This window comes from Canis lupus, chromosome 11 (genome assembly GCF_048164855.1).
Source record: "Canis lupus baileyi chromosome 11, mCanLup2.hap1, whole genome shotgun sequence".
In the NCBI taxonomy this organism is placed as follows: domain Eukaryota; kingdom Metazoa; phylum Chordata; class Mammalia; order Carnivora; family Canidae; genus Canis; species Canis lupus.
This window is the reverse complement of record NC_132848.1, coordinates 71,295,118-71,320,508: the sequence shown is the minus strand read 5'-3', so window position 1 is coordinate 71,320,508 and position 25,391 is coordinate 71,295,118. Positions and strand designations below refer to the sequence as shown.

Genomic DNA, 25,391 nt, shown 5'->3' with positions numbered 1-25,391 from the left:
GGCCGGGCTCCCGACCCACCTTGATGAAGGAGTACAGAGACTTTCCGTAAAGCCTCTTGAAGCTCTCCCGGATGTCCATCATATCGATCTCCGCTCGAGACACCATAACCCTGATGAGGGTGTCATCATCTGTGCCCAAGCCCTAAGGAAGAAAACGAGACCCATGCTGGTTTCCAGACGCTCCCTTCCTCAGCTTAGCACGGCCAACCTGAGCAGGGCTCTCTTGAAGGAGACGTGCTCCGCGGCACACTTAGAGAGCCCGGGACTACTGCTCCCACCCGTGTGCGGGGGTCCCCACTTCCCTCTCCAACGCTCTGGATTCCCACCACAGGAGACCACTCCCTGCCAAGGACTCCTACCCTGCATTCTCAGCCTGCTGCCTCCCTGCAATGATTCCTCCCCCCCAATGTCCCTCCCCCCAGCCTCACCATCCTTCCTACCCTATCAAACCCTCCCAGGTTAAACTTCCTTGAAGGTCCTGCTCAAATATACCAACTTCTCCGTATAGTCTCTTCTGATCCTCACCCCCTCAACAAATACTGAAAAGAAAAAAATACTCTTCTTTCTGTGCTCCTATGTATTTGGGTCCTCAACTACTGTCTTACATTCTGTTTTGTTAGTATTTGCATTTTGCCCATACCTGCCTTCCCCTTCCTACCTTTTGATCTCTCCTGCATCTCCCATGGTTCCCAGCAAGGGGGTCTGCACACAGTACAATGCACATTTAGGGGCCTGGGCTCTGAAGCCAGACCGCCAGTGCTTGCATCCCTGCTCCTTTACTTCCTCACTGAGGACCTTGGGCAACCTGCATACCTCCCTGTGTCTCAGTTTCCTCATCTGTAAAATGGGGGTTTACAACAGCACCTGCCCCATTCAGCTGCCCCATATGTATACAGCATTAAAAATAGCAATCACATGTTATAACTACTCAATAAATATTATCTAATATTATTATTATTATTATTAGCAGGCACTGATTGAACTGAATATCTCGGGCCAATTTTGGTTAATTTGTGTGGGAAACAGAAGTAAACATACAGTGGACACAAGACATGTTGGAGTCATTCAGATGCCAAGAATGAAGCCATTTACCTTCATAGATTTATAAAGCCTTTCAGCAAAGTATGCAGATTTGTTCCTCATGCACTTTACTGTTAAGAGATAAAAAAAGAAATTTAAAAAATTACAGATAAAATCTATGAGAAAAAAGTGACAGTTGTTCTCTCTGTTTCTACAAGGTATGAAATTGTATCTCTAGAAGGCTTTTTTGGAAAAATTTTAGCCAAACAATGTTTTATGAACATAGGCCATGGAGAAGTAATTAATAAAGCAATTAACTGAAGAATTGATTAATAAAGGCAATTAAAGCAAAAGGCAGCATATAGTTTCAAAATGATTACTATCTGTACCATATGAAACCTTTATTAATTCTAACAATTCATAGACCCGCGAGAGACCGCTAATTTAGGATTATCTTTCCAGTATACTGAGATGCAAAACCACAGAGGATATACAATACGTAAAGCTACATAATACAATAACACATATAATAGTTCTTGTCTAAAATTCTGGATCTTGGGGTGCCTGGGTGGCTCAGCGGTTTAGCGCCTGCCTTCGGCCCAGGGCGTGATCCTGGAGTCCCAGGATTGAGTCCCACGTCGGGCTCCCTGCATGGAGCCTGCTTCTCCCTCTGCCTGTGTCTCTACCTCTATATCTCATTAATAAATAAATTTTAAAAAATAAAATAAAATTCTGGATCTTGGGGTGCGTGGGTGGCTCAGTTGGTTAAGTGGTTAAGCAGTTAAGCATCTGTTTTGGGCTCAGGTCATAATCCTGCGGGTCAGTGGGGAGCCTGCTTCTCCCTCTCCCTCTGTCCCTTCCCCTGCTCATGCTTTCTCTCTCTCTCTCTCTCAAATAAATAAATAAGACCTTACAAAAATTCCAAATCTCATTATCAGTGATTTAAGCTTTTTTTTTTTTTTTTTTTTTTTTTTTTTAAAGATTTTATTTATTTATTCATGATAGTCACACAGAGAGAGAGAGACAGAGAGGCAGAGACACAGGCAGAGGGAGAAGCAGGCTCCATGCAGGGAGCCCGACGTGGGATTCGATCCCGGGTCTCCAGGATCGTGCCCTGGGCCAAAGGCAGGCGCCAAACCGCTGCGCCACCCAGGGATCCCTGATTTAAGCATTTTTTAATCCCTGAAAACAAATACTATATCCCCATGACAACAAGTGGTAAGGAGGAAAGTCTATAAACATTTGTTTCTCTGCTCCCCACCCACGACCCACCAGCTTACCTATGGCCAGCAGAGCATCTTCAAAGCTACCGGATGTTTCAGATTTAATACTCTGCTCAATATCCTTCTGTGATATCCTTTTGTATTCATCAAACACTACAAACAGTAACAAAATGGAATTATAAATAATAACAAAAGGGAGGAAACTAAAATTTAGGGAGAGAATGGGCATCTTTCTAGAGCTCACTACTCTTCGGCGTACATCAGGAGCAAACTGACATCAGCAACGTCAGTGAGGACCAGGAGGCGTGTGGCCAGAGGAACAGGTGCAAGGAGAGGACGAAGGGATATATGGAGAGTCTCGGAGGACAGCAGGCAAGCCCTTTCCCTTGTTTAGGACCCTGTTTGCTCACATGTAAAGTGGGGATAACGTCTAGAGAGATTTGCGTTCTTTTCTCGTTGTTCCCTTGACGGGCAGAACACGTCTGAGTGTGACGGTGGCCTCAGCCGTCACCTGTATGTTCACCCTCCTTTCGGCTCATCCAAACCGGAGTCCTTCACCCCCTTCACTACCGAGTCACGTTTGATAACAAATGGTTGCATCTTCTAATAAATAGACTGTAACACAATTTTCTCTCACTTTAGGACAAGTGTTTTGGAATGTGATGAACCCTTTTGGAGATACTTAGCCAGTCTGCAGTAGGGGTTCGAGGAGCAACATTTTCAATGAAGACTTTGGGAGACTCTGCCTTACAAATAAAATATGGGACTCCCCCTTCCCCTGAGATGCCTGGATCTGCCTTGACTTCTGTACCTCCTGGAAATGTTCGGCTCTCCCTTTCCAATTCAATGAGCCACCAGTATTTTCCCTTTCCCCTCTTGTCCCATTCTGTAGGATTCCTTCTTCTTACTTAGATGGGAATCAGCGTCTATTGCTTAGAATCAAAAGATCTAATGGACACAGCTTCTAAACCTCAGTTTTCTAGGCTGTAAAATGGGAAATAATGGTTGCTCCAATGGGATGTCGCAGCGAGCAATGCTTATCACGCGCTTAGCGCTGCACCTAGAAGATAATGAATAAAACCTTAGTTACTTGAATCCTCCCTAGTAGTGTCGGTTGGTAAGTAAATCATGAAGTTTTCTTTATCCAAATAGTGCTTCTTCGACTGTCTTCCAGGGCAGGTATGTTATGACTTCCCAGTAACAGACCTGTGCCTAGAAGTGAAAATTGTTACAAAGCTGTTTGCATCTTTTGGAGGATCTGCCGTTTCTGGAAAATATCCACCAGGGGGAGGTGTATGTAATTAGTCCTCTGGCAAGGGAAGGCAAAGAAACAAGGAGCTGAGTCAGAAGTTGGTGCATCTGATGGTAGCTCATGACATTTAACAGGTGCAATCACCTATTTTTAGTCACTGTGGAATATCCGAAATAAGTGCAACTTCCAAACGTGCCGTAATTTTCAGTTACTTTATGTTTTCAATTTACCGAACTCATTCTTCTCAAATTTCCCGTAGGTTTTATAAATTGTAATTACAAGGCATGGTAGGTTGACAAATTTATGATGCAACATAAAGACCTAAAGAGCTTATATAAAAGATGAAATATCTTATTAAACCCTCATTGCTGTTCATAAGAAAGTAAACCTGACGACAAATGTTCTACAGTTTTACCCCCCAAAGATGTTAAAAGCACATTATAAAGACTAGCATTATCAGAAGCAAATTAGAAACATTACACATAGGAAATAAAATTCGAAATTATCCACTATTTATCTTATGCAACAGACTCCCTAAAGAAATCATGTCTCTCAACTTTACAACTTGGATATTAAATAAGAACAAATGTCAACCCACAATTTTATTTTATTGCTCACTGACGTACTGAAGATTTTTTTCTTATGTAACTAAAATTAAACGGGGCTGCTTTAGAAAAAAGACTATGAAGGTTGGTTTCCTACAAACAGGAATGTCAAAGTCCTACGAATACGCTGTATATGCTAAGTTTTCATAATGAATCTTTCAGAAATCGACCCTCATGCACATTGCTGCGCTCCTGCATTTCCAAGGTTAGGCATCTAAGACCCTTCAGTACGATCTGTTTCTTGTACCAAGTAAAGGGGGCAAATTCAACACAGTTTTCATTGTCTTTCAGGTCTTTGGAAGATGAGGCAAGGGCCTTACCATGCAACAGGTGATTTCGGTTCCGGGAGCAGAGAACAGTCAGAAATTTCACCTCATCTGTCCCCCATTTCTTCTCTCCAGCCTCATACAGGTCCTGACGCCAAACAAAGCACAAGTTTAAAACATCACAGAGAAGGTGCCAGGAAACATGCAAATATTTCCAGAACATCAAAGAGCCGAGCTGGCTTCGTTTTATTTTGTTGGTAATGGGTGTGGAAGAGCTGTTTGTGGTGAGTGGCGATGACTCAAGATTTTCCTTTAGGTATAAAACTGATGGGACCTTGGGGCGCCTGGGTGGCTCTGTTGGTCAAGCATCTGATTCTCCATTTCAGCTCAGGTCGTGATCCTGAGATCAAGCCCCGCCTCGGCTCCCTGCTGGGTGTGGAGCCTGCTTATGATTCTCTCTCCCTGTGCCCCCTCCCCATTCCCCCCAAAAAAGACTAATGGGGGAGTCAAGGCAAGCACCAGCAGCTCCCTATATGTGGACTACATGATTCTTTTTCTTTTTTAAAAAAATATTTTATTTATTTATTCATCAGAGAGAGAGAGAGACAGAAAGAGAGAGAGGCAGAGACACAGGCAGAGGGAGAAGCAGGCTCCACGCAGGGAGCCCAATGTGGGACTCGATCCCGGGTCTCCAGGGTCACGCCCTGGACCAAAGGCAGGCGCCAAACCGTTGAGCCACCCAGGGATCCCTCTTTTTTGGGGGAGGGGGATCCCTCTTTTTTTTAAGATTTTATTTTTAAGTAATCTCTACACCCAATGTGGGGCTCGAACTCACAACCCTGAGATCAAGAGTTACATGCTCCACCGACTGAGCCAGGCAGACGCCCCACACTGTTCTATCTTTCAGAGCTAAAAGGAATGCCCTAGACCCAGTCTTCTGTACAGTAGCCACCAACCAAATGCGGCTATTTACATTTTAGCTAACTAAAACGAAATTACATTTAAAATTCAACTCCTCAGTCACACAAGCGACATTTCAAGAGCTCAGTGGCCTCGTGTGGCTGGTCCGACTGAAGAGTCAAATTTTAAATTTTATTTTATTTTAGTTAATTAAAATTAGCTAGTGGCTACCCATCCTAGACAACGCCAATGTGAACAGTTTCAGCATCACGGAAAGTTCCATCGGACAACACTGCTCTAGAAAGATCTGTGATTTGCTCGAGGCTATCGAAGGTCTCACAGTAGGACCAGGACCCATCAGTAATTGCTTACATTCTAAACAGGTAGGACTATCAGAAATTCTGCTTGCTTTTACTATATTATTGATAAATCAAAGCTACTATTCATATCTCCTCACTGCTGTTTATTTTTACTTATTTTAAAGATCTTACTTATTCATGTGACAGAGAGGGAGAGCACAAGCAGGGGAGCGGTAGGCAGAGGCAGAGGGAGAAGCAGGCCTCTGGCTGAGCAAGGGGCCTGATGTGGGGCTCGGTCCCAGGACCCCAAGATCATGACCTGAGCCAAAGGTAGAGCCACCCAGGTGCCCCACCTCACTGCTATTTATTTATTTATTTATTCATTCATTTCTTTAAAAGATTTTATTTATTTATTTATTTATTTATTTATTTATTTATTTATTTATGACACACACACACACACATGTAGAGACACAGGCAGAGGGAGAAGCAGGCTCCATGCAGGGAGCCCTACGTGGGACTCGATCCCAGGTCCCCAGGATCACACCCTGGGCTGCAGGCAGCACTAAACCGCTGAGCCACCCAGGGCTGCCCCCTCACTGCTATTTAAAAAAAAAAAAGCAAAACAGAACATAATAGCGGGTGTTGGCGAAGATGTAGAGAAAATGGAACCCTGTGATTGTTGAGGATGGAGAACGGTGCAGCTGCTACAGAAAGCAGTATTATAGCTGTTCCTGAAAAAATTAAGAATAAAATTACCGTACGACCTAATAACATGACTTCTGAGTATACGGTCAAAAGAACTGAAAGCCGACCTTACGGGGATGCTCCCAGCAGCAGTACTCACAACAGCCGAAAGGTAGGAGCAGCCCAACTGTCCCCTGGCACCCGAACGGATGAGCCCAATGTGCAGGCGTGGCATGGGTACCACGCAGCCTTAAGGAGGAAGGGAACTCGGACCGTGGCTACGACGAGGATGAAGCTCGCGGACGTCACGTGAAGCGAAATAAGCCAGTTGCATAAACACGGGTCCCGTGTGATGGACTTGGATGAGGCGCCCGGAGAGGTCAGACTCCTAGACTCAGGAAACCGAATCGTGTCAGTGGCTGCGGGGAGCGGGAGATGAGGAGTCGTTCAACGGGTTTAGTGGGTACGGAGTTTCCGTCTCGCAAGGCGAGAAGGTTCTGGAGACTGGCTTCACAAGACTCTGCAGAGTCAACACTCCTGAGCTGCACGCTTGTTAAATTTCTCAAGGTGCCCTCACTTGACACGTTGGGCCACCTGCTGGGCTGACCTCCGTCTCCTCGTCTGGGTCTTCGTTCCTCACTGCTTTAGAGTCAATTCACCGAACCCTGGAACTTTAGAGCCGGGAGGGCCCGGGGCTCCCTGGGCAATACCTCATCACCCTCACGCCCAGAGTTGCACCCAAGATCCTCCGGTCGGCTCCTCTAGCTTCCCGCCAGCTCTCCTCGCGCCTCATCTGCCCATCGTCACCTGTTATTTTCCCACTGCACTCTCGTCGGTCTGTTTGTGCAGCTCTTGTTTCATCGGAATGTGTCTTCTCTCGTGCGTCTTGGGGTCCGAAGCTGAAATCTGCGTCCTCCTCCCCGCCTGGGCCCACCTGCCTCCCTCCCGCTCCTGCTGGTCCCCCGGCCACACGGTGCTTGCGCTGAGGGTGTGCTGCTTTCCGTGCTCTTCTATTCTTCCGTGATGAGCAGTCTGTCCAGAGCTGCTTTTTCCCTGTAGAACAAGACAAGCGGATTCTTCTCGGAGCGAGGCCTCGCTCCTTATTTGGATGGATGTCAAGCAGGAGCGTGAGTGGCGAGCACATGGCGAGCATGTGGCGTGTGGCGAAGACCTAGGATTCCCCAAGGAGCCTCGGCCTCCGCATAAAGCTGCTGTGCCTGCTTCCAGCTTCGAGGGGGGTGGACGCCCTTCCGGGGCGCTTGGCCCAGCGGTGCTGCCCACCTGGCATTTCAGTGGGCCTCCTCCTCCTCCACAGCTTCCAGTGTTCGTGCCGATGTTTCCTATGCCTGTATTTGTTTGTTTCCCAGAAGAAGGGAATCAAGATGCGTCAGCTCGCAAAAGCTCTTGAGGGCGTTTTTAATGTAGTCTTAATATATCGCACGTTTCTTCCTCAAGTAAGAATTCTGAGTGCTCCTTATGACGTCCTCCCGTGCGAGTTCCATCCCAAGAACAGATAAAATTGGACTAAAATGGGACTAGTGGGGTAACAGCCTCCGTACTTTCAGAGGCCCACCCTCCAGAAGGAACCACTACCTAACTCCACCTGCCCGGATCAGTCTTCTCATCTCGAACTCACTTACTTTCCTCCGTCAAAATCCAGCTTCGGTAACGCAGTGTTTGCAGACACCGCCCTGGTGCTGCTGATACAAGTCACAGAGCAAAGGCTGCCAAGGTTTTCCTACGGCCTTATCCTACAAGAGCTGAAATCTCAGCTGCAGTTGTTCTCAAGTTCCTCACCTCCTGGTGAGACTCGAAAGGATCCAGAAAAACTGACTGTGAACTCTACTCCCTCCATCTGACTCCCCCAGCCCAAACTTACTTGGAAGCCCCTTTGTACCTCATCACACCCCCACGGGGAACTGTGCCCCTTGAAGAGCCCCCAAAACACCTGTTCATTGAGTTGCACGGCTGCAAAGAGCCCAATTCCACCAGCTATGTGGTCTTGGACGAGGTATTTAAACCTTCGCATCGCTGTCTTATCTCTAAGCATACGAAGGAACACTACCTGCTTCACAGATGTGTGGTGAGGAAAAAGTGTAAGGTGGTCCATGGGACACCCGGTGCCCAGGAGACCCCCCAGGAACTGAAGGCGGGTATGGCGTCTCAGGAATGAAGTGCCCGCTGACTCTTCACTGAAGGGGAGATTCCCCTGGGCCACGGAGGCGCCTTCCCACATCCACAGATGCTGTCCTTGAGGTAGCTGAGCCTCACAGCAGCATCCAGGGGTTCCAACGTTTTCAACACCTCCTCCCTCCTCAAAGCTTCCGGATTAAAGGCAATTTCCTGTTTTTCCAGTATGGGATGGTCCTCCTTGTACCTTCGGGACTCCTGTGGCACGTTTACCCCCTCCCTTCTGGAGAAAGCAACGGGTTCTCTCCTGCAGAACCCAGAGTGGTTCACGCCTCACGTACCGAATGGGACCAATCCTCCCCTGTGGCTGTACGTTGGTTAAGAGTACAGCATCTAGATCCCAACTGCCTCAGGCCCCATGCATTCCCCATGAAGCCTGAGCGAGGGACTGAGCGTCTGCAAGGCTCAACTTCCTTGTCCACGAGCTGGGGAGAGCAGCGCTCGGTTCGTAGGGTTACTGCAAGGATTCAATGACATATCTCGTGTCAACAGCTCACAACAGTGTTTGGCACCTGGTAAGGACCCATTTCTTTCTTTTTTTTTTTTTAAAGATTTGCTTATTTATTTATTATTCATGATAGAGAAAGAGAGAGGCAGAGACACAGGCAGAGGGAGCAGGCTCCATGCAAGGAGCTCAATGCGGGACTCGATCCCAGGACCCCAGGATCATGACCTGGGCCAAAGGCAGGCACCAAACCCAGGGATCCCCCCATTTCTTTTTAATCAGCTATTATGATTAGTGTTATCTGGCCACTAATTCAGTAAAGGAATCAGGGGTTGGCGCCAGGGCAGGCATCGGTGGTGGGCCGGGCACCAGGCAAACAACTGCCTCTTGGACTTTGAAATTAATTTTACCCGATAGGGTACATACTGCGCAGGCTGTTTTACACAGGTTCTATCAAACGTAAAAATGCAAGGTAAATGCGGCAAAGGCAGGTCCCTTCACCTCCAAGTGATTCAGAAGATGCTCCATGGCTCTCTGGGGGGGCCAGACCATGGTCCCAATGTCAAGAACCCAGGGATGCTTATATAATGATCCCCTGTGTCACCCGGAGCCCCAGGTATTTCTGCAAGAAATTTCTGCTGGGAAGCCCCGGTGGCTCAGTGGTTTAGCACCGTCTTCAGCCCAGGGCGTGATCCTGGGGACCCGGGATTGAGTCCCATGTGGGGCTCCCTGCATGGAGCCTGCTTCTCCCTCTGCCTGTGTCTCTGCCTCTCTCTCTCTCTCTCTCTCTCTGTGTCTCTCATGAATAAATAAATAAAATCTTTAAAAAAAAATTACTGCTATTGAAGGTCATCTGCGGGAATCTTTTATTTTTTTCCATAGGACATCTCCCAGCCTGGACGACACACACTGAAATATGAAGGGGGGGGGGGGTCCACCCACTAAAGCCTTGTTGGCAACAGAAAAGAGAGAAGCTGCAGTTCTACTGACCTGAGCATCCTGTCTCATGAGAGCATCGTCCAGAAAATTTCCTTCATCCCTGCCACCCTGAGAAAAACAAGGCAAAGGGATGAGAGAGTGTCCATGAAGGCAGGGGCGGGGGGCACTGTGCAGACCGAATGCCGGGTGGGGGGGGCGATGCCCTTCGAATGTGCCTGTGTTATTCCCGCGGCTCTAACCGGAGCCAGTGGCTCCAGCGGACGGGGAAGGAGCGCGACCACGGCCTGCTGACTGCCGTCACCCACCCCGTCCCTCGGACGAAGGCCTTCCCAGCTGGCAAACCCGCACTGATAGACTCTGCCAAATGGGGGCTGGGAACAGGAGAGACCCAGGGCCCAGGCCGTGGAGGGATGCTAGGCCTCCCCTCCGCTCTGCCGGCTGAGGTTTGTTGCCACGCGGCCTCCGGCCCCTGGGCTCCAGGCCGGGCCCGCCGGATGCTAAGTCTGGGAGGCGACGAGCAAAGTGGGCAAAACAGGAGAAGCGGGCGGGCGCTGCGAGGAGTGGGGGGGCTGCGGGGGGCTGGAGGGCGCCCTGGGTCGTCCTCTGTTGGAAGAGCAGCAGCACTGGGACAGGCACGTCAGGAGATGAGCTGCTCTGGGGGGCCACTCGGGGAAGCGCCCCCCCCAGGAAGGAGGAGGGGAGGAGCCGCGTCTGCTGCCTCCGGCGCCCCTGCCCTGGGTCACCCGGAATCCCGAGGTCACCTCCAGGCCAGGCCACCTGCACGGTGCGGTCCCAGGACGCCCGGAAATGCCGCTCACTGCGGGGCTCCCAGAGCCTTGGTGGTCCCCACCCGGCCCCCGCGTCCCAGGGCGTCCTGCCCCCTGCTCCTGGCAGCACCCGGTCCCCCTGCCGGGCACCCACCGGCTCCCCTGCCCCGAGGCCCACACCCCCAGGCCCCCGCGCCGTGGGCGCCTCGCTCGAGAAGCCCTGCTCGGTGTCCGCCGCCGTGCTCTTGGCCCGAGCCTGTCCCCGGCCCCCGGCAGTGTCCCCGCCTTGATGACAGGAGCCCGGTGCCTGCCCCCTTCCCTGGGGAGCGTGGGAAGCCCTGGGCAGGGGCCCCGGCACCTGTCACGTCCCTGAGGAGCCCGGGCCTGGGAAGGCGGGAGGGAGGGAGGGAGGGGAGAGGGCCCCGCGGGAGGACTCACGGCCGACAGCGACACCAGCACCCTCTGGAACATGAAGGACGTGTCGGAGCGAATGTCGTCCTCGAGGCTCCGGCCGTACTCTGGGGACAGAGCGAGGGCGCCCGTCAGCCCCCCGAGGCCGCCGGCCCCGCACCCCAACCTTCCCGCGGCCCGGGCCCGGCTGGTGGCACAGGGCGGCGGGGTGGGGGCGCCGACGGGCCGAGGACAGGCAAGCGGAGCAGTGGGTGCCCGGGGTCGGGCCCTGGGAGGGGGCTGTCAGGGCCAAGGGCCAGGGGGGCTCCCCAGAGAAGCCCCAAGCCTCACGCCCCCGGGGACAGAAAACCTTGAGCCAAGCGCCCGGCTTAGGGCCTCCTGCTCTGAGCACTGACCCAGCCCCCACTATCTTGTTCTCCTTCTACAGAGCAGTACACACTTGCTATGGAAAACTAAGGGAAAAACACATAAATAACACGAAGGAGGGAAAAACCCCACAGAACTCCTCCTCCTCTGTAACCCATTTCATGGAATCTGATAATATCCTTCAATGGACGCTCCGATGCCGACACACGCTCCAGCGTGCGGAGGTGCCGCGTTGGTTGGCCAACCTGCCGCTGGTGGATGTTTGTAGCGACGTCAACAATACCAAATAAGCTTTGTAGGATCTAAACCTTTGTGCAATTTTTTTTTTTTTAAATCGCATTCGTAGGGCAAAAAGGTGTATTTTAAAGGCTCTTCCTAGGTGGGCTTCATCCTCTGGAGATTTTTAAGAGGGGAGCAAATGTCCATCTTTCTGAGATGCCTGGAGGGGATACAGGCCAGTCTGGAGGTAAGAGGTGGGCCCAGAAGCCCCTCCGGGCCAGCCCCTGGGACGGTTAAGGCTCGCTGGTGCCCCCCCTTTTCAACACACCTGTCTGATCGTAAGGAACAACCCTCCAACCTCCAGAATAATAGTAATGCTACACCGGGGGGCTCCGGGGCAGTGGCATCTTCACCAGAAAGGTCCTGAGAAGCCACGGGACTGTCACTTCCCTAGACGGGGACCCGCCTGAAAGCACAGCCTGAAGCTGGGGATCCCCTGTGGTCAGGGTCTCCATGAGGACGGCTGAATCGGTGGGCACCAGCCCCCGCGAGTACTTCTCAAATCACAAGGAAAGCCCAACGGGGCCACTGGGGGCTACATACGGAGCTGGTAGGTCTGGTTTATGCGCCGGAGCTCCTCGGGCGTCCGCGAGGCCAGGATCTCGATGAGGCAGCCCTCATCCGTGCCAGCTCCCTGAACGCCAGGCCGGGAGACAGCGGGTTAGGAGCCCGTCTGCGTGCTGAGCGCGGACCTAGGCCTCCGGCCCAGAACCCACGGGGCGTAAAGACAACCCACGGGGTTCTAGCACCAGGATTTGCCCATCTTAATTGTCCCGCCCAAACTGCAGGGTGCTTCACCACGACGCTGTCTAGTGACCGCAACCCCTCTGGGCCGTTTCTGCCGGACGGTTGCTGCGCCAGGCTGTGCCCCGCGTCTGCCCGCGACGGGGGCCGGGGCGACTCTCCTCGACCTCCCCCAGGCTTTGAACCTCCTGGCAAAGACCAGCACCTCTTCGCCTGGCACGAGGCTGCTCGCTGACAGGGATTCAGGACGGGCAGGCGCTGGCCGAGAACCCCCTCCGCCAGCTGGGAGCCCCCGCCTCGGCAGCCGCGAGGCTTCACCTCTCCAAGGCCGCGACGGCGCCGGGAGGCCGTGGGGCTGGACCCGGGGAGGAGCGGGCCCGGGCGCTGCAGGGCAGGCGGGCGCGTACCTTCATGGCCCTGCGCAGCTCCTGCACGTCGTACAGCACGGTGGGCGTCATCATCCCCACGATCACCCGCTCGAAGTTGCCGCTCAGCTCCGACTTCAGGTCGTCCATCAGGTCCTGCGGAGCGAGCCGGGGGCCGTTCACCCGCCAGGCTCACGGCAACCAGCGGCCCTCGGGGGGGGCCGGGGACCGGCCGCGAGGCCTGCACGGTCCCAGCTCCCCTGCTGGTGACTCTGAGTCGCCCCTGCCTCCTCCCGGGGTCCCTCTCCCGCAGCCGCAGCCGCACCGCGGAGGTCTGCAAAGGCTCCCTGCCGCATCCGCGTGCCTACCCTTATGCTAAGAGGCCTTTATGAGGCCCTTCGCCCTACGGCTCTGCGACACCAGCCTTTCTTCCTGTGCTTCGGCCAAACCCGCGTGTCACCGCAAACAACGCAGAGGCAGATTTGAGGAGCCGAGCATCCCCCGTAAGCAGGCATTGAAGAGCTTTGCAAAGGGCCCCGGGGGGCTCAGTCAGTCCGGCATCTGCCTTCAGCTCAGGCCATGACCCCGGGGTCTTGGGATCGAGTCCCGCATCGGGCTCCCTGCATGGAGCCTGCTTCTCCCTCTGCCTGGGTCTCTGCCTCTCTCTGTCTCTCATGAATAAATAAATAAAATCTTTTTAAAAAATTGATCAACTAAAGTAAGAAGCTGAGATACTGTTCAAGTCAGATCTCCGATTCTCAAAAACCTGACTGACAGCCCCGTGTTTCTTCTCTTGTGCAGATTTCTAGGCCAAATCCACAGACACCGAACAGGTGAACAAACTACTTAGTGCTCAGTCCGCTAACGTTGGGCATCGTGCCAAACGGCCGTCAGATTAGCTTAGTTCTGAGGCTGAATATTCCAGTTCATCTATCCCATGCGTGTTCACACCGGTTTGTGCTCATTAAGTGTCTGCGGGACGGAGGGGAGTTTCAAATGCCCAAAAGACAGTCTGAGCTGCGAAGAATCCCTTTCCCTGCCGGGTCCCCGCCACAGCTGGCCCGCAGACGCGCCGGTGAGCAGCCCGCCACCCTGTCCCCGCCACCGCCACCGCTTAGCCTTCGAGAGCAGCTGCGGTCGCACGAGCCGAAAGGTCTCCGAGACCCCAATCACCCCTTGACAGCCCTGCCTCGGTAAAAAAGGCTTCCTGCCAATCACACAGGTGGGTCCGCAGTGACGAGGGAAGTTTGGGTGCAACGGTCCTGCTAAGTGAGCGCCGAAAGCCGAGTTTGAAAGAGGCTCCCTTTCTGAACACGTCAGCTGAGCTGACAAATCGACCGCGTGTTCACAAACACCCAGGCCCCGCTCGGGAACTTGAGAGGGTGCCCCTCGGCTGAGGATCATCAGAGGAATGAATATACGCTACAGGTGGGCGTGTGCGGAAGGGTCAGCAGGGACTCTCAGGCCCAGGAGAGCCTTTTTAAAACAAACAAGGTCTAAGCACCGCTTTGTCGTCCGCGGTGGCCTAAGCCCGACCAGGATCAGGGGAGGTGCTCCCAAGGGTGGCGGCGGAGTCCGCTGAGCAACCGAGTCCCCGCGAGGGGCCGAGTGGGAAGATAGCAAGAGCCCCCAGAAGTCACTCCTGCCCAAGGGCAGCAGACGGAACCTGCTGACACCATTTTAGGTTTTTTCCCCCAAAGAACATCTTTAAACAAGGCAAGGATCCGCTCTCGCGAACACAGGGCCACTGCAGGAATCGAGACGGGGAGGGGCCCGGCCTCCCTGCCCCGGGAGGTCCTGGGGGGCCGCAGGGGCCGCAGCCTACCCTGCCGATGGTGCTCTTGTAGGCCGTCCTGATCTCCTGGCGCTGGGCCGTGTTGCGGTGGGCAAGGACGCCGATGATGGCATCTTCGTCGGTGCCTGGCGGGGAGCGGGGACAGCGGGTGAGGTGATCTGGGGAGGAGCGAGCAAAGGGGTTCCCCCAGGGACGCCAGCGCTACCCAAACACACACTTTTTAAGAAAAGAGGTTCTGGTTCGGTAGGTTCGTCTATTTTTTCAGGAACCAGACACGCGATTTGAGTCTCGGCCTCTCCTTTCAATCTCCTGTTCGCCACTGAACAGAGAAGCTACCTCGTGTGAGTGTGAGCGCTGGCGTCCTCCTGCATCGCGACCTCCGGACCCGCGGCCTCCCCGGATTCCCTCGGGGTGCCCGCACTCGCTGAACGGGCGCCAACTGCTGACCGGGTCAGGCCCTCGGTCCCCCCTGCAGTTCTTGGCATGTCTTCTGGTTCTCCTCTGTCTTGTGTTCTTGCTTTTTCTCTCATTTTTTAAAAAAGGATTTTATTTATGTATTTGAGAGAGAGAGGGAGACGCAGACTCCCGGCTGAGTGCAGAGATCCGAAGTGGGACTCGATCCCTGGACCCCAAGATCACAACCTGAGCTGAAGTCAGATGCTTAACCAACTGAGCCCCCCAGATGCCCCCCTCCTCATTTCTAAGTTTGTTAAAATTTCCTCTGAGTCTTGAAACCATTTGGACTCTTGATTCACTCAGCCTCTTGCAGGGGTTTCCCCCCCTTAATTTCACTTTAATTACCAAACAGCACCGTGCTGGTTTCAGGTGTACAACATAGGGATTCAACAATTCTGTACGTCACCGAGCGCTCATCACTAGTGTACCTAGTGCCCTGCACCCCCTTCACCCAGCGCTTGCAGGGTTTTATTTTATTTATTTTTTTTAGGGTTCTGGTGGGCTGCTCACTGCCTGCCCTGAGCTTTCAGATCCGTAGGTGTGGCTTTTCATTTCCAGGCTCTTCCCTGACCTCAGTGGTTCCCTTCTTAGAACTGCTAAAAAAAAATTCCCACTGTGCAATATCCTACCAAAACTTCGTGAGAATTACAAATCGTAAACGTTCTGAATTTTGTTTGCAGGCTTCTTGCAGCAACTTTTACCGGGACGGCTTTATTCTGATTTTTCAGAATCGGTCCCTTGTCTTACTAACAGCTGGACGTCCATGTATGTTTGGTGAGTTTTCCGCTTCCTCACTGTTTAACCTGTATGGGGAATTGTGTGGGACTACGGAAAAGATTCTGCTGGGAGATTTCAGGGAGAAATGAAAAAATATAGATTTACCATAGGTATTCTTCGCAAGATTAGAGATCCAGAAAAGTGTGGGCTGTGGGGAGGAAGCTATAGGACTGTGTTTACGTATCTTAGGGCCCTACTCTCTGTCATATTAGGAAAAAAGTGGGGGTATGCCTGGGAGGCTCAGTGGCTCAGCACCTGCCTTCAGCTCAGGGCGTGACTCCGGGATCCCCCGTGACCACGGGTCCTGGGATCGAGTCCCGAATCGGGCTCCCTGCATGGAGCCTGCTTCTCCCTCTGCCTGTGTCTCTGCCTCTCTCTCTGCGTCTCTTATGAATAAATAAAATCTTTAAACAAAACAAAACAAAACAGGTCTCTATTATATACAAACTTCCTGTTCTTCAGAACTCTGAGTGGGGGGAGGTCCATCTTTTGCTCATCCCTATTTCTATAAAAGGCACCATCCTTTCAGTTAGTCAAATCTGAATCCTCAACATAGCTTTGATTTTTTTTTTTTTTTTTTTACCCTCGCTCATCCTCTACATTCAAATTTCCTGCCAAGGCATACAAAAATCTAACTCTAAAATCTTTTTTGCGTGCTTCTCCTCTTTGATTCCTACCACTGCTACTCAGATTCAGGACTTTAGGGGCTTAGACAAATGTAAAGTCTGGTAATTGGTATTCTTATCTCCTAACTGGTCTTTCCAAACTCTTGCTAGATTAATTTTCCTAAAAAGTAAAACTCCCGAGTGTCCCCCGCCCTCAGGCTCAGGAATGTCCCCCCGCCCCCATCTGCTGGACTTCTACAGGAGCAGCAGTCTGGCATTGGAGACTTTCTGCGAGATCCTGTGTGCTGTTGTAAATACGCACAGGAAAGGAACTCAGGCAGCCAGATTTCATAGACCTCGCTCTGGAATGATGGTACTTGCTCCAATGTACTGCACTCCTTCCTCCCGACCTCCTTCACTCTCAGTCTAGTGGTTTGTACGCCCCTCTGGCCACTGCCTAGGATGTTGATTGTGGCGCTGGTTTCCTGGCCAAGGGCTTTGGGCCGCCTCCCCACATCTGTGATTCTCCAGGGGGCCTTCTCAGCGGCAACCTCAGGACCGCCCTCTGGACCGGCCGACAACTGTTTTCCAACAACCTCCTGGGGCAAGCCACATTTCCATGTATTTTCTGTGACTCCCCTAGGCCTCCACCGACCCGGAAATTGGGACAATACTCGCACTCATCCCATGCCTTTGCTCATGCGACTCCATTCAGCTGAAACACATTCTCTCTTATCTCTGTTGCAACAACCTATCTCGCAAGGCTCATCTCAAATTCTACAGTCTCTGAGAAGTTTTGCCTGATGTCCCCAAATTAAATATGATCTCCTCTCTGAACCTAATGGTACCTTATTTGTGCCCCTCCTGTCACCATCATATTATGACAGCTGTTGTCACATTATTACAGTCATCTCCGCTCACGCCATGCCCATCCAGCACCCATGGCCTCCGTGAAGTGGGTGTTGTAATCCTTGTCTCCCAACTATCTACCTCCCACTGACGGGTCTCCACACAGCAGACACTGACAAGCATTGGCTGTCAAACGTCTCCTGACTTTTATTTTGAGAATTCTGAATGCCGTGTGGTCCACACCCTGAATTACGGTGTTCTTGCTGTATACCAAAGAAGCAGGAGAACGGGGAAAAAAGAGTGGGCCAACCACATTTTCCATCTTATTCATGAAAGAGGGAAAAATGAGGAGAAGGCTGTCTAGATTCAGAACAATGTTCTGTTCAGAGCGGGGCAGCAGGAGAGCGTAGGGACTTAAACTCCAGCTCTGGAGTCAGACTGCCTCGGTCTGGCTGCCTGGAATTGCCTAGCTCCTGACTCTAACGTCTACTGGCTCTGGGATGTTGGGCAAGTTCGCCAACCTGCCTAAATCTCAGCTTCTCAGCAGTACAACAAGCTTTTGCCTGTTATTGTTCTGGTCATATCTGCTGCTAATAACACTGGGGCTAAGTAAAATGAGCTCTCGGAGGGGAGAAAAATTGGGAAATAAGGCTTCAAGATCAAATGTTTTAAGCCACATCTCAAGGAAATTATAAATAGCAGCTATGAACCAAGGGCACTTCTCTGGGTAAACGTCTACACAGGCAAGAGAATAATCCGGGGCAGCCTGCAGTGTGCCCGCATGCCTACAGGAGGCCCTGCCTGCCAAGTGTGACCCCTGGCTCAGTTCCACTTACTATGCGACTTCACTTCTCTGGGTCTCAGCTTCACATTCCATGAAATGCGCTGATAATAACAAAAGCAGTCGCTGCTTTCACTGCATTACTGGGCTGTCATGTTACGCACCCATCGAAATAATATTTGTGAAAGTGCTTTGTAAGCCCTATGGCAGGGATCCCTGGGTGGCGCAGCGGTTTAGCGCCTGCCTTTGGCCCAGGGCGCGATCCTGGAGACCCGGGATCGAATCCCACGTCGTGCTCCCGGTGCATGGAGCCTGCTTCTCCCTCTGCCTGTGTCTCTGCCTCTCTCTCTCTCTCTCTGTGTGACTATCATAAATAAATAAATAAAAATTAAAAATAAATAAAAAATAAACCCTATGGCACTATACATATACACACTGCACCAGCTGGAAAACAGGTACATTGCTCAAGTTTTATATGTAGATTCGTAATGTCCTCATGCAAAACAGGGTTTTTTTTTTTTTTTGCAAAACAGAGTTTTAAACAAAAAACAGATTTAAATGAGGAAATCCAGAATGAGTGCATTAAATGTTATTTCTGTAAAAAAAGTGATTAATATCCTCTCATCTAATTTGTCTCAAAAGCCAGTTTGTTCCCACTGTATTTTCTTAGAGACCTACTCATTTTTTGCCAGTGGACACAACACCCTCTGTGTGACTCTGTGACGCACAACACATCAGGGAGCATTCACCTCCGCTGGGACACTCACCAAGCCCCTTCATGGCCTTCCTCAGGGTCTGTGCATCCTCGGTGGCACTGAATCCTGACGCTGGTTTGACGGTGCCTCCCTTGGCTGCCTGAGCACACAGAGGAAGATGTAAGTGAGCGGCGTCATCATCCCTTTCAGCCCACAGCTGCTGCTGGGGCTACAGCAGACTATTCTAGATACCACAGTGAGCATGAGAGATGAGGTTCTTGCTCCCATGGAGCTGAGGCTCTAGTGCAGGAGGAGGGAGACAATCAACAAGCCAACAAATGAATACATAAATGGTGTCCAACGGTGGGAAGTGCTAGGGCGCCAATAGAGAGGTCCTGCAGGGGCTGCTCTGAGCAGCAACATGTAGGCTGAGATCTGAATGACATGAAGCAGGTGGCCATGCAAGGATAGGGGGTTGCAGGGTGGGGTGGTGGTGGTGGCCGGGTTATAGGCAGAGGAAAGAGCCAAGGCAAAGGCCCTGAGGCTGGGCCTAGCTTGTATGCGAGAAGCAGGACAGGACGGAGGCCAGTGTGGCCCCAGTTGGAGGTGGGCAAGGAGGACAGTAGTAAGGGAAGTTCCACTATCACCTGTGCAGTCATCTCACCTGCACCCCCTGTCCCAAGAAAGGAACAAATCAAACCTGAATCCAATCAAACCCCTAGAGCCAAATACCAATTTACAGAAAATAGAAGGGAGAGGAAAATGTCAACCCACAGTACAGGGGTTGTAATCCGCAAAATCCAGCGTTTACAGGGTTAAAGAGGATAAGATTCCAGAATTTGCTTCAAAATAACACAGGTGGGGGGAAGTTGGAGATAAAGAAGAAACAGGACTGACCATAGGTTAATAATTATCAGTAGGCACACCGGGGTTCTTTTTGATACTCAGTCTACTTTCTTAGGTATTTACACTTCTCCATAGAATTTTCAAAAGTGAAAAAGGATGAAAGAGAATCAGAGGGGTGGGCTGAGGCTAGAGCAAGACAGCCCTCACTGGGGTAAGGGGTTTCTAAGTCTGTCCTAAGTGCATTGGGAAGCCACCGGGCAGGTTTTAAGCAAGGGGATGAGGGGGGTGATCTGATTTACATATTAAAAAGATCTCTCAGGCTGCTGAAGGGAGAAGCAGGGACCAGATGAGAATCTGGACAAGCCCCATGGATATAATGCTAGAAGAGGGTAAAAGAGCTGAAACAAAGAAACAGGCAGAGTCAGGGCATGTTTTGAAGCAAAGGTGACCGAACTTGCTGATGGACTGATGGATGGGAGGTAAGGAAAGAAAAGAACCAAGTGTAACTCTGGTTCTTGTAACCAAGTGTGAAGCTTTTCCCTGAGCAGCCAGGCGAAGAGCGGTGTCATTTACCCAGATGGGGAAAACTGGAGAAGAGCTACCAGATGTGGTGGGGTGGGGGCACAATGGGGAGTGAGGTTTAGAAGTTCTATTTTCAAAATGTTAAGCTTGGGATGTCCATTAAACACCCAAGTGGAGTTGTCAAAAGGACAGCTGGTTATAAAATATAAGTAGAGGTCAAGTCGACACATCAACATGTGGATGGTACTGGGTGACATGACCTAGGGGGAACGTGATTTCAAGAACAGGGGTCCTAGGATAAGCCTGGGCCTCTCTGGTAGTAGAGAGGACCCTAGAAAGGATGATTGAGAAAGATCAGTCCTTGAAGTAAAAGGAAAACCAGGATGGCATGTTGTCCGGGGGCTGAGGAAGGAGGGAGCGGTCAGTGCCGGCCAAGAGTAGTGGAAGAGAAGGACACTGAAGGGATGGTCACATTCGGCAGCACGGAAGTTCCCGGTGACCCTGACGAGGCCCCTTGCAGTGGAATGGAGGAGAAGGACGCCTGACTGAGTGGGCAAAGGGGAACAGGGAAAGTGGTGGGAGGAGAAGAGAGGCACCTAGACGACAGAGGTGACGACGAGCATCACTGGAATCCTAAGCAGTCTCCATGCTCCAGCTCGGAGCCTGATGCGGGTCTCGATCTCACAACCCTGAGATCCTGATCTGAGCTGAAACCAAGAGTCAGAGGCACCTGGGGGCTCAGCGGTTGAGCGCCTGCCTTCAGCTCAGGGCATGAGCCCGGGGTCCTGGAATCAAGTCCCACATCGGGCTTCTCGATTTTCTCGATTTTCAAAGTACACGTGGGAAAAAGGAGACCCCCCTACAGACAACCCAGCTAGGAAGGGTTGAAGCCAGGATTCAAGGCTGGGAGCCTGCTTCTCCCTCCGCCTGTGTCTCTGCCTCTCTCTCTGCATCTCTCATGAATAAATAAATAAAATCTTAAAAAAAAAAAAAAAAGTCAGGACGCCTAACCAACTGAGCCATCCAGACACCCCACCAGCTTTGGTTTTAAATACATCTTCCCTCTGTATCTGACCCTAATAAGCATGATTAGAGCCTTTTAGCTCTAATATTCTGAATTCTGTTCTCTTATCTTTAAAAATGACCTAATTAGTCACAACCGGCACGAGAATTGTTCTGCATCGTCTCCTTTCACGTAGTTAATTTGTCTGGCGTCTGCCAACGTGGTGTTAGACTGCACACGGGGAAGGGTCTAAGTGATCTGCTCGGTACCAGGATGTCAACGGAATTCAGACCAAGCTGCAGACCTTCCTCTGCTCACAGCCGGTGCTATGTGCTTTTAGGATGCTAGGAGCTCACAAGCTGAGGGAAGGCAGAGACAGCCGAGGCTGCATTTAGGGCACAGGTCACAGAGTAGGTGACTGTTTCTCATGACTTTTCTGATAATGGCCTTTTTTGGTGAATGGTGGTAGGATGTTCTGGTGATGGGAGGAAATAGAGCGAGAGGATATGTGTTCCTGCAAGGGGGAAGGGTTTTACATCTTAGGTCAGCCTTGGGTGAAATGAACCCATAGCCTTGTGCTCAGGATCTAGTAAAATCTAATATTCATGGAGAGAGTTTTGTCACTGTTACATCACTCTTGGGGTCACAATCACTGTGAAGGGAATTCTAACATTGAGGGAAATTTCATCTGTGGGTCTTTGTGAAGCAGACACAGCGGGCTCCAGGGAGAGGTAGCAAAGCTTCGTGGGGGGAACACAGACGTTGGAGTGCCACAGACCCAGCCTTGAATCCTGGCTTCAACCCTTCCTAGCTGGGTTGTCTGATCTTCCTTTTTCCCACTTGTACTTTGAAAATAATGATATCAACTCACAGAGTTGTTGTAATAATGAAGCAGAATAAGATAGCAAAGCGTTTAGCACAGAATCCAGCAAATATTAAACACTGAAACAGACATTCACACTCAGTGGCTATCACCATCATCATCATCAAGTATGATTCCAACATCTCCACAATAAATAGGAGAGTGAAATTCTTTTGTCTATTTCTGATAATGTCTCTTTAAAAAAAGGGGGGTATTTTTTCAAGATTTTATTTATTTATTCATGAGGGCCACAGGGAGAGAGGCAGAGACACAGGCAGAGGGAGAAGCAGGCTCCATGCAGGGAGCCCGATGCGGGACTCGATCCCGGGCCTCCAGGATCATGGCCTGGGCCAAAGGCAGAGGCTCAACTGCTGAGCCTCCCAGGCGTCCCACTGATAATGCCTCTTAATGTAAGCCTATGGGGTAACGTCAAAGCAAAATCCAGAAGACAGAGTTTGTACAGGTGGAAAAAACAACGTAGAATAGATCTAAGGCTCTCTGGTGTTTTAATTTCATCCAAGGATATAATGCGGACCATCTAAAGGAACAGAGGATTTTTATGTCCTTAGGGAAGTTCTCTAGTGAGATGGACCTTGCTCACTGGGGCCCACATCAAGCCCATCCAAAGGCTTGGGGTACCAGACAGTGTGGGCCTGGTTTGCCAAAAGCCCAGGCTTTCACCTCCTGGATGCGGTCAGCATCTAGCACTTGGAGACCACCCTCTATACACCTGACAGAAGGAGGTAGAAACCATTGGGTACTGTTAGAGGTCAAGTGTAACCCCCAAAAAGACACGTTGAAGTCCTAACCCCCAGCACCTGAGAATATACCCTCATTGGGAAAGGGGGTCACGGCAGATGTAATTAATTACATTAAGATGAGATCATTCTGGAGAAGGGGATCCCCTAATCCAATATGGTTGGTGGCCTGCTAAGAAGACAGCACATGAAGACACAGACACACAGGAAGAACAGGACATGACCCTGAAGGCAGGGATTGGGGTTAAGAAGCCGCAGGCCAAAGAATGCCTAAGACTGCCAGCAAACCACCAGAAGCTAGAAAGAGGCAGGGAAGTGTCACCTACAGGTTTCAGAGGGATCCTGGCCCCGCCAACATCTTGATTTGGGATTTCTGGCCTCCCGAACTATTAGACAAATTCCTATTATTTTAAGCCACCCAGTTTGTGAGACTTTGTTACGGCAGCCCTAGGAAGTTAATACAGGTACCTTAATTGTTTTCTTCCACTGTGCATCAACAGCAACTGGGTGACGTGCTGTCAAAACTCCAACCTGGCCTAACTCGGCCACTGGTTCCACTATGAGACAGCTTTCCGGGTGAAATGTTTCACGGCATTCTTTTGAGCTCTATTGCAAAATTTTGGATGGTTCCCAAACACTGCATTGACCTTTAACACAACCTGCATTGCTGAGGGATGCCATTGTGGGATTAAAATTAATATCTAACAAGAAATATCGATGGAGGCATTTGCAAAGATGTTTCAGCTTATCAATGAACATTCTCAGTGACTCTCTCTTCCAGGAAAAAGATAAGCTCAGGAAACTTGTTCCCGTTAGCCCTACGGTAAGCGTATTGATCAAATTCCAGGGCATAGTGTACCATTATCCGTCCTGGCACAGCGAGGGATCCTGTACCAGGAAGGCTTCGTGTGGCAGCAGCAGACAAAGGAAACAGGGAGGATGCAGGAAAGAATAACGAAAGCGAATGGCTAGACAAGGTGTTGGATCATAATCGATGAAATATTATCCAGTTATTAAAATAATCAGGAAGGTAATAAATGTCAGAAGTTGGACTAGGATAGACTAGAACACGGTAGGTCCACAAGCCCTCAGGAGCTTTCCCGGGTCGCCCGAAACCGCCCCCCTGGGCCGGGGGCAGGGAGAGGCTGAAGGGAGGTTGGCAGCGGCTTTAACAACGGCAAAGGGAACTTAGACACAAGGCTTGTCTTACGCAGCAGCAAGACAAATCGATCCCTGGACTCGGCCCCGAGATCTTCAGGTTATAAAGAGGCCCTGAGCGGGCTCAGTCACGTTCACGGTGCAGCTGTCTTCAACACCGCATGGCCATCTCAAGGCTGTAGCCTCGGTAAGCAGATCCTCCAAAGACGGGGGCGGGGGTGAGGAGCCTCCGGCCAGTCACTGGTCACATCTTTTTGATGACACTCCCCAGTAAATACCAATCAGCAATCAAAGGGCATGAGGAAACAAACAGCTGATACGGCAACGCGGACGGAGTGCCGAAAACGTAATGCTCGGTGGGAAAAAAGCCAGACGCAGAAGACCATATACTCTATGGCTCCGTTGATAGGATGTTCCGGAACAGGCAAAACTCATCTACGGTAATAACAATCAGAACGCTGGCTGCTGGCACAAAAACAGACATAGAGATCAGTGGAACAGAATAGAAAAATCCAGAAATGGACCCTCAACTCTGTAGTCAACTAATCTTTGACAAAGCAGGAAAGAAGATCCACTGGAAGAAACAGTCTCTTCAACTGTGCTGGGAACACTGAACAGCCACACGCAGAAGAATGAAACTGGGCCACTTCCTCACACCACCCTCAAAGCTACACTCAACATGGATGAAAGACCTAAATGTGAGACAGAAATCCATCAAAATCCTAGAAAACAAAAAACCAACCAACCAAAGGAACAAACAAAAAATCCTAAAGGACAACACAGGCCACAGCCTTTGTGACCTCGGCCACAGCAACTTCTGGCAAGACACGTACCAAAGGCAAGGGAAACAAAGGCAATAATGAACTACTGGGACTTCATCAAGATAAAAAGCGTCTGCACAGCAAAGGAAACAGTCACCAAAACTGAAAGACAACCGACAGGATGGGAGAAGATATTTGCAAACGACACATCAGAGAAAGGGCTGGTACCCAAGATCTATAAAGAACTTACCAAACTCTACACCCAAAGAACAAATAATCCAATCATGAAATGGGCAGAAAAGAAGAAACACATGGGTGTTATGCTACATGTTGGCAAGTTGAAGTTAAAATAAATTAAATTTTTTTTTTTTTAATTTATGATAGTCACAGAGAGAGAGAGAGAGAGAGGCAGAGACACAGGCAGAGGGAGAAGCAGGCTCCATGCACCGGGAGCCCGACGTGGGATTCGATCCCGGGTCTCCAGGATTGCGCCCTGGGCCAAAGGCAGGCGCCAAACCGCTGCACCACCCAGGGATCCCAAATTAAAATTTTAAAAAGATCTAAAAAGTGGGCAGCCCAGGTGGCCCAGCGGTTTAGCGCCACCTGGGGCCTAGGGTGTGATCCTGGAGATCCAGGATCGAGTCCCGCATCAGGGTCCGTGCGTGGAGCCTGGTTCTCCCTATGCCTGTGTCTCTGCCTCTCTCTCTGTGTCTGTCATAAATAAATAAATAAATCTTAAAAAAAAAAAAAAAAAAGATCTAAATA

The 25,391-nt window shown here is 50.8% G+C and overlaps 1 protein-coding gene across 4 annotated transcripts in view; it reads right to left on the bottom strand.

Annotated features, from left to right (window-relative positions):
* The window catches only part of ANXA4 (annexin A4), a 48,274-nt gene that overhangs the window by 6,893 nt on the left and 15,990 nt on the right, over window positions 1-25,391 (bottom strand). For all 4 annotated transcript variants that reach the window (XM_072768679.1, XM_072768681.1, XM_072768683.1 and 1 more), the window contains exons 3-12: window positions 18,789-18,876; window positions 14,584-14,678; window positions 12,801-12,914; window positions 12,193-12,283; window positions 11,032-11,111; window positions 9,878-9,934; window positions 4,421-4,514; window positions 2,301-2,396; window positions 1,093-1,151; window positions 20-142 (exon numbers count right to left, since the gene is read on the bottom strand). In XM_072768679.1, coding sequence (XP_072624780.1) covers window positions 20-142; window positions 1,093-1,151; window positions 2,301-2,396; window positions 4,421-4,514; window positions 9,878-9,934; window positions 11,032-11,111; window positions 12,193-12,283; window positions 12,801-12,914; window positions 14,584-14,678; window positions 18,789-18,876 — 897 coding nt within the window. The remainder of the gene's footprint in view (window positions 1-19; window positions 143-1,092; window positions 1,152-2,300; window positions 2,397-4,420; window positions 4,515-9,877; window positions 9,935-11,031; window positions 11,112-12,192; window positions 12,284-12,800; window positions 12,915-14,583; window positions 14,679-18,788; window positions 18,877-25,391) is intronic.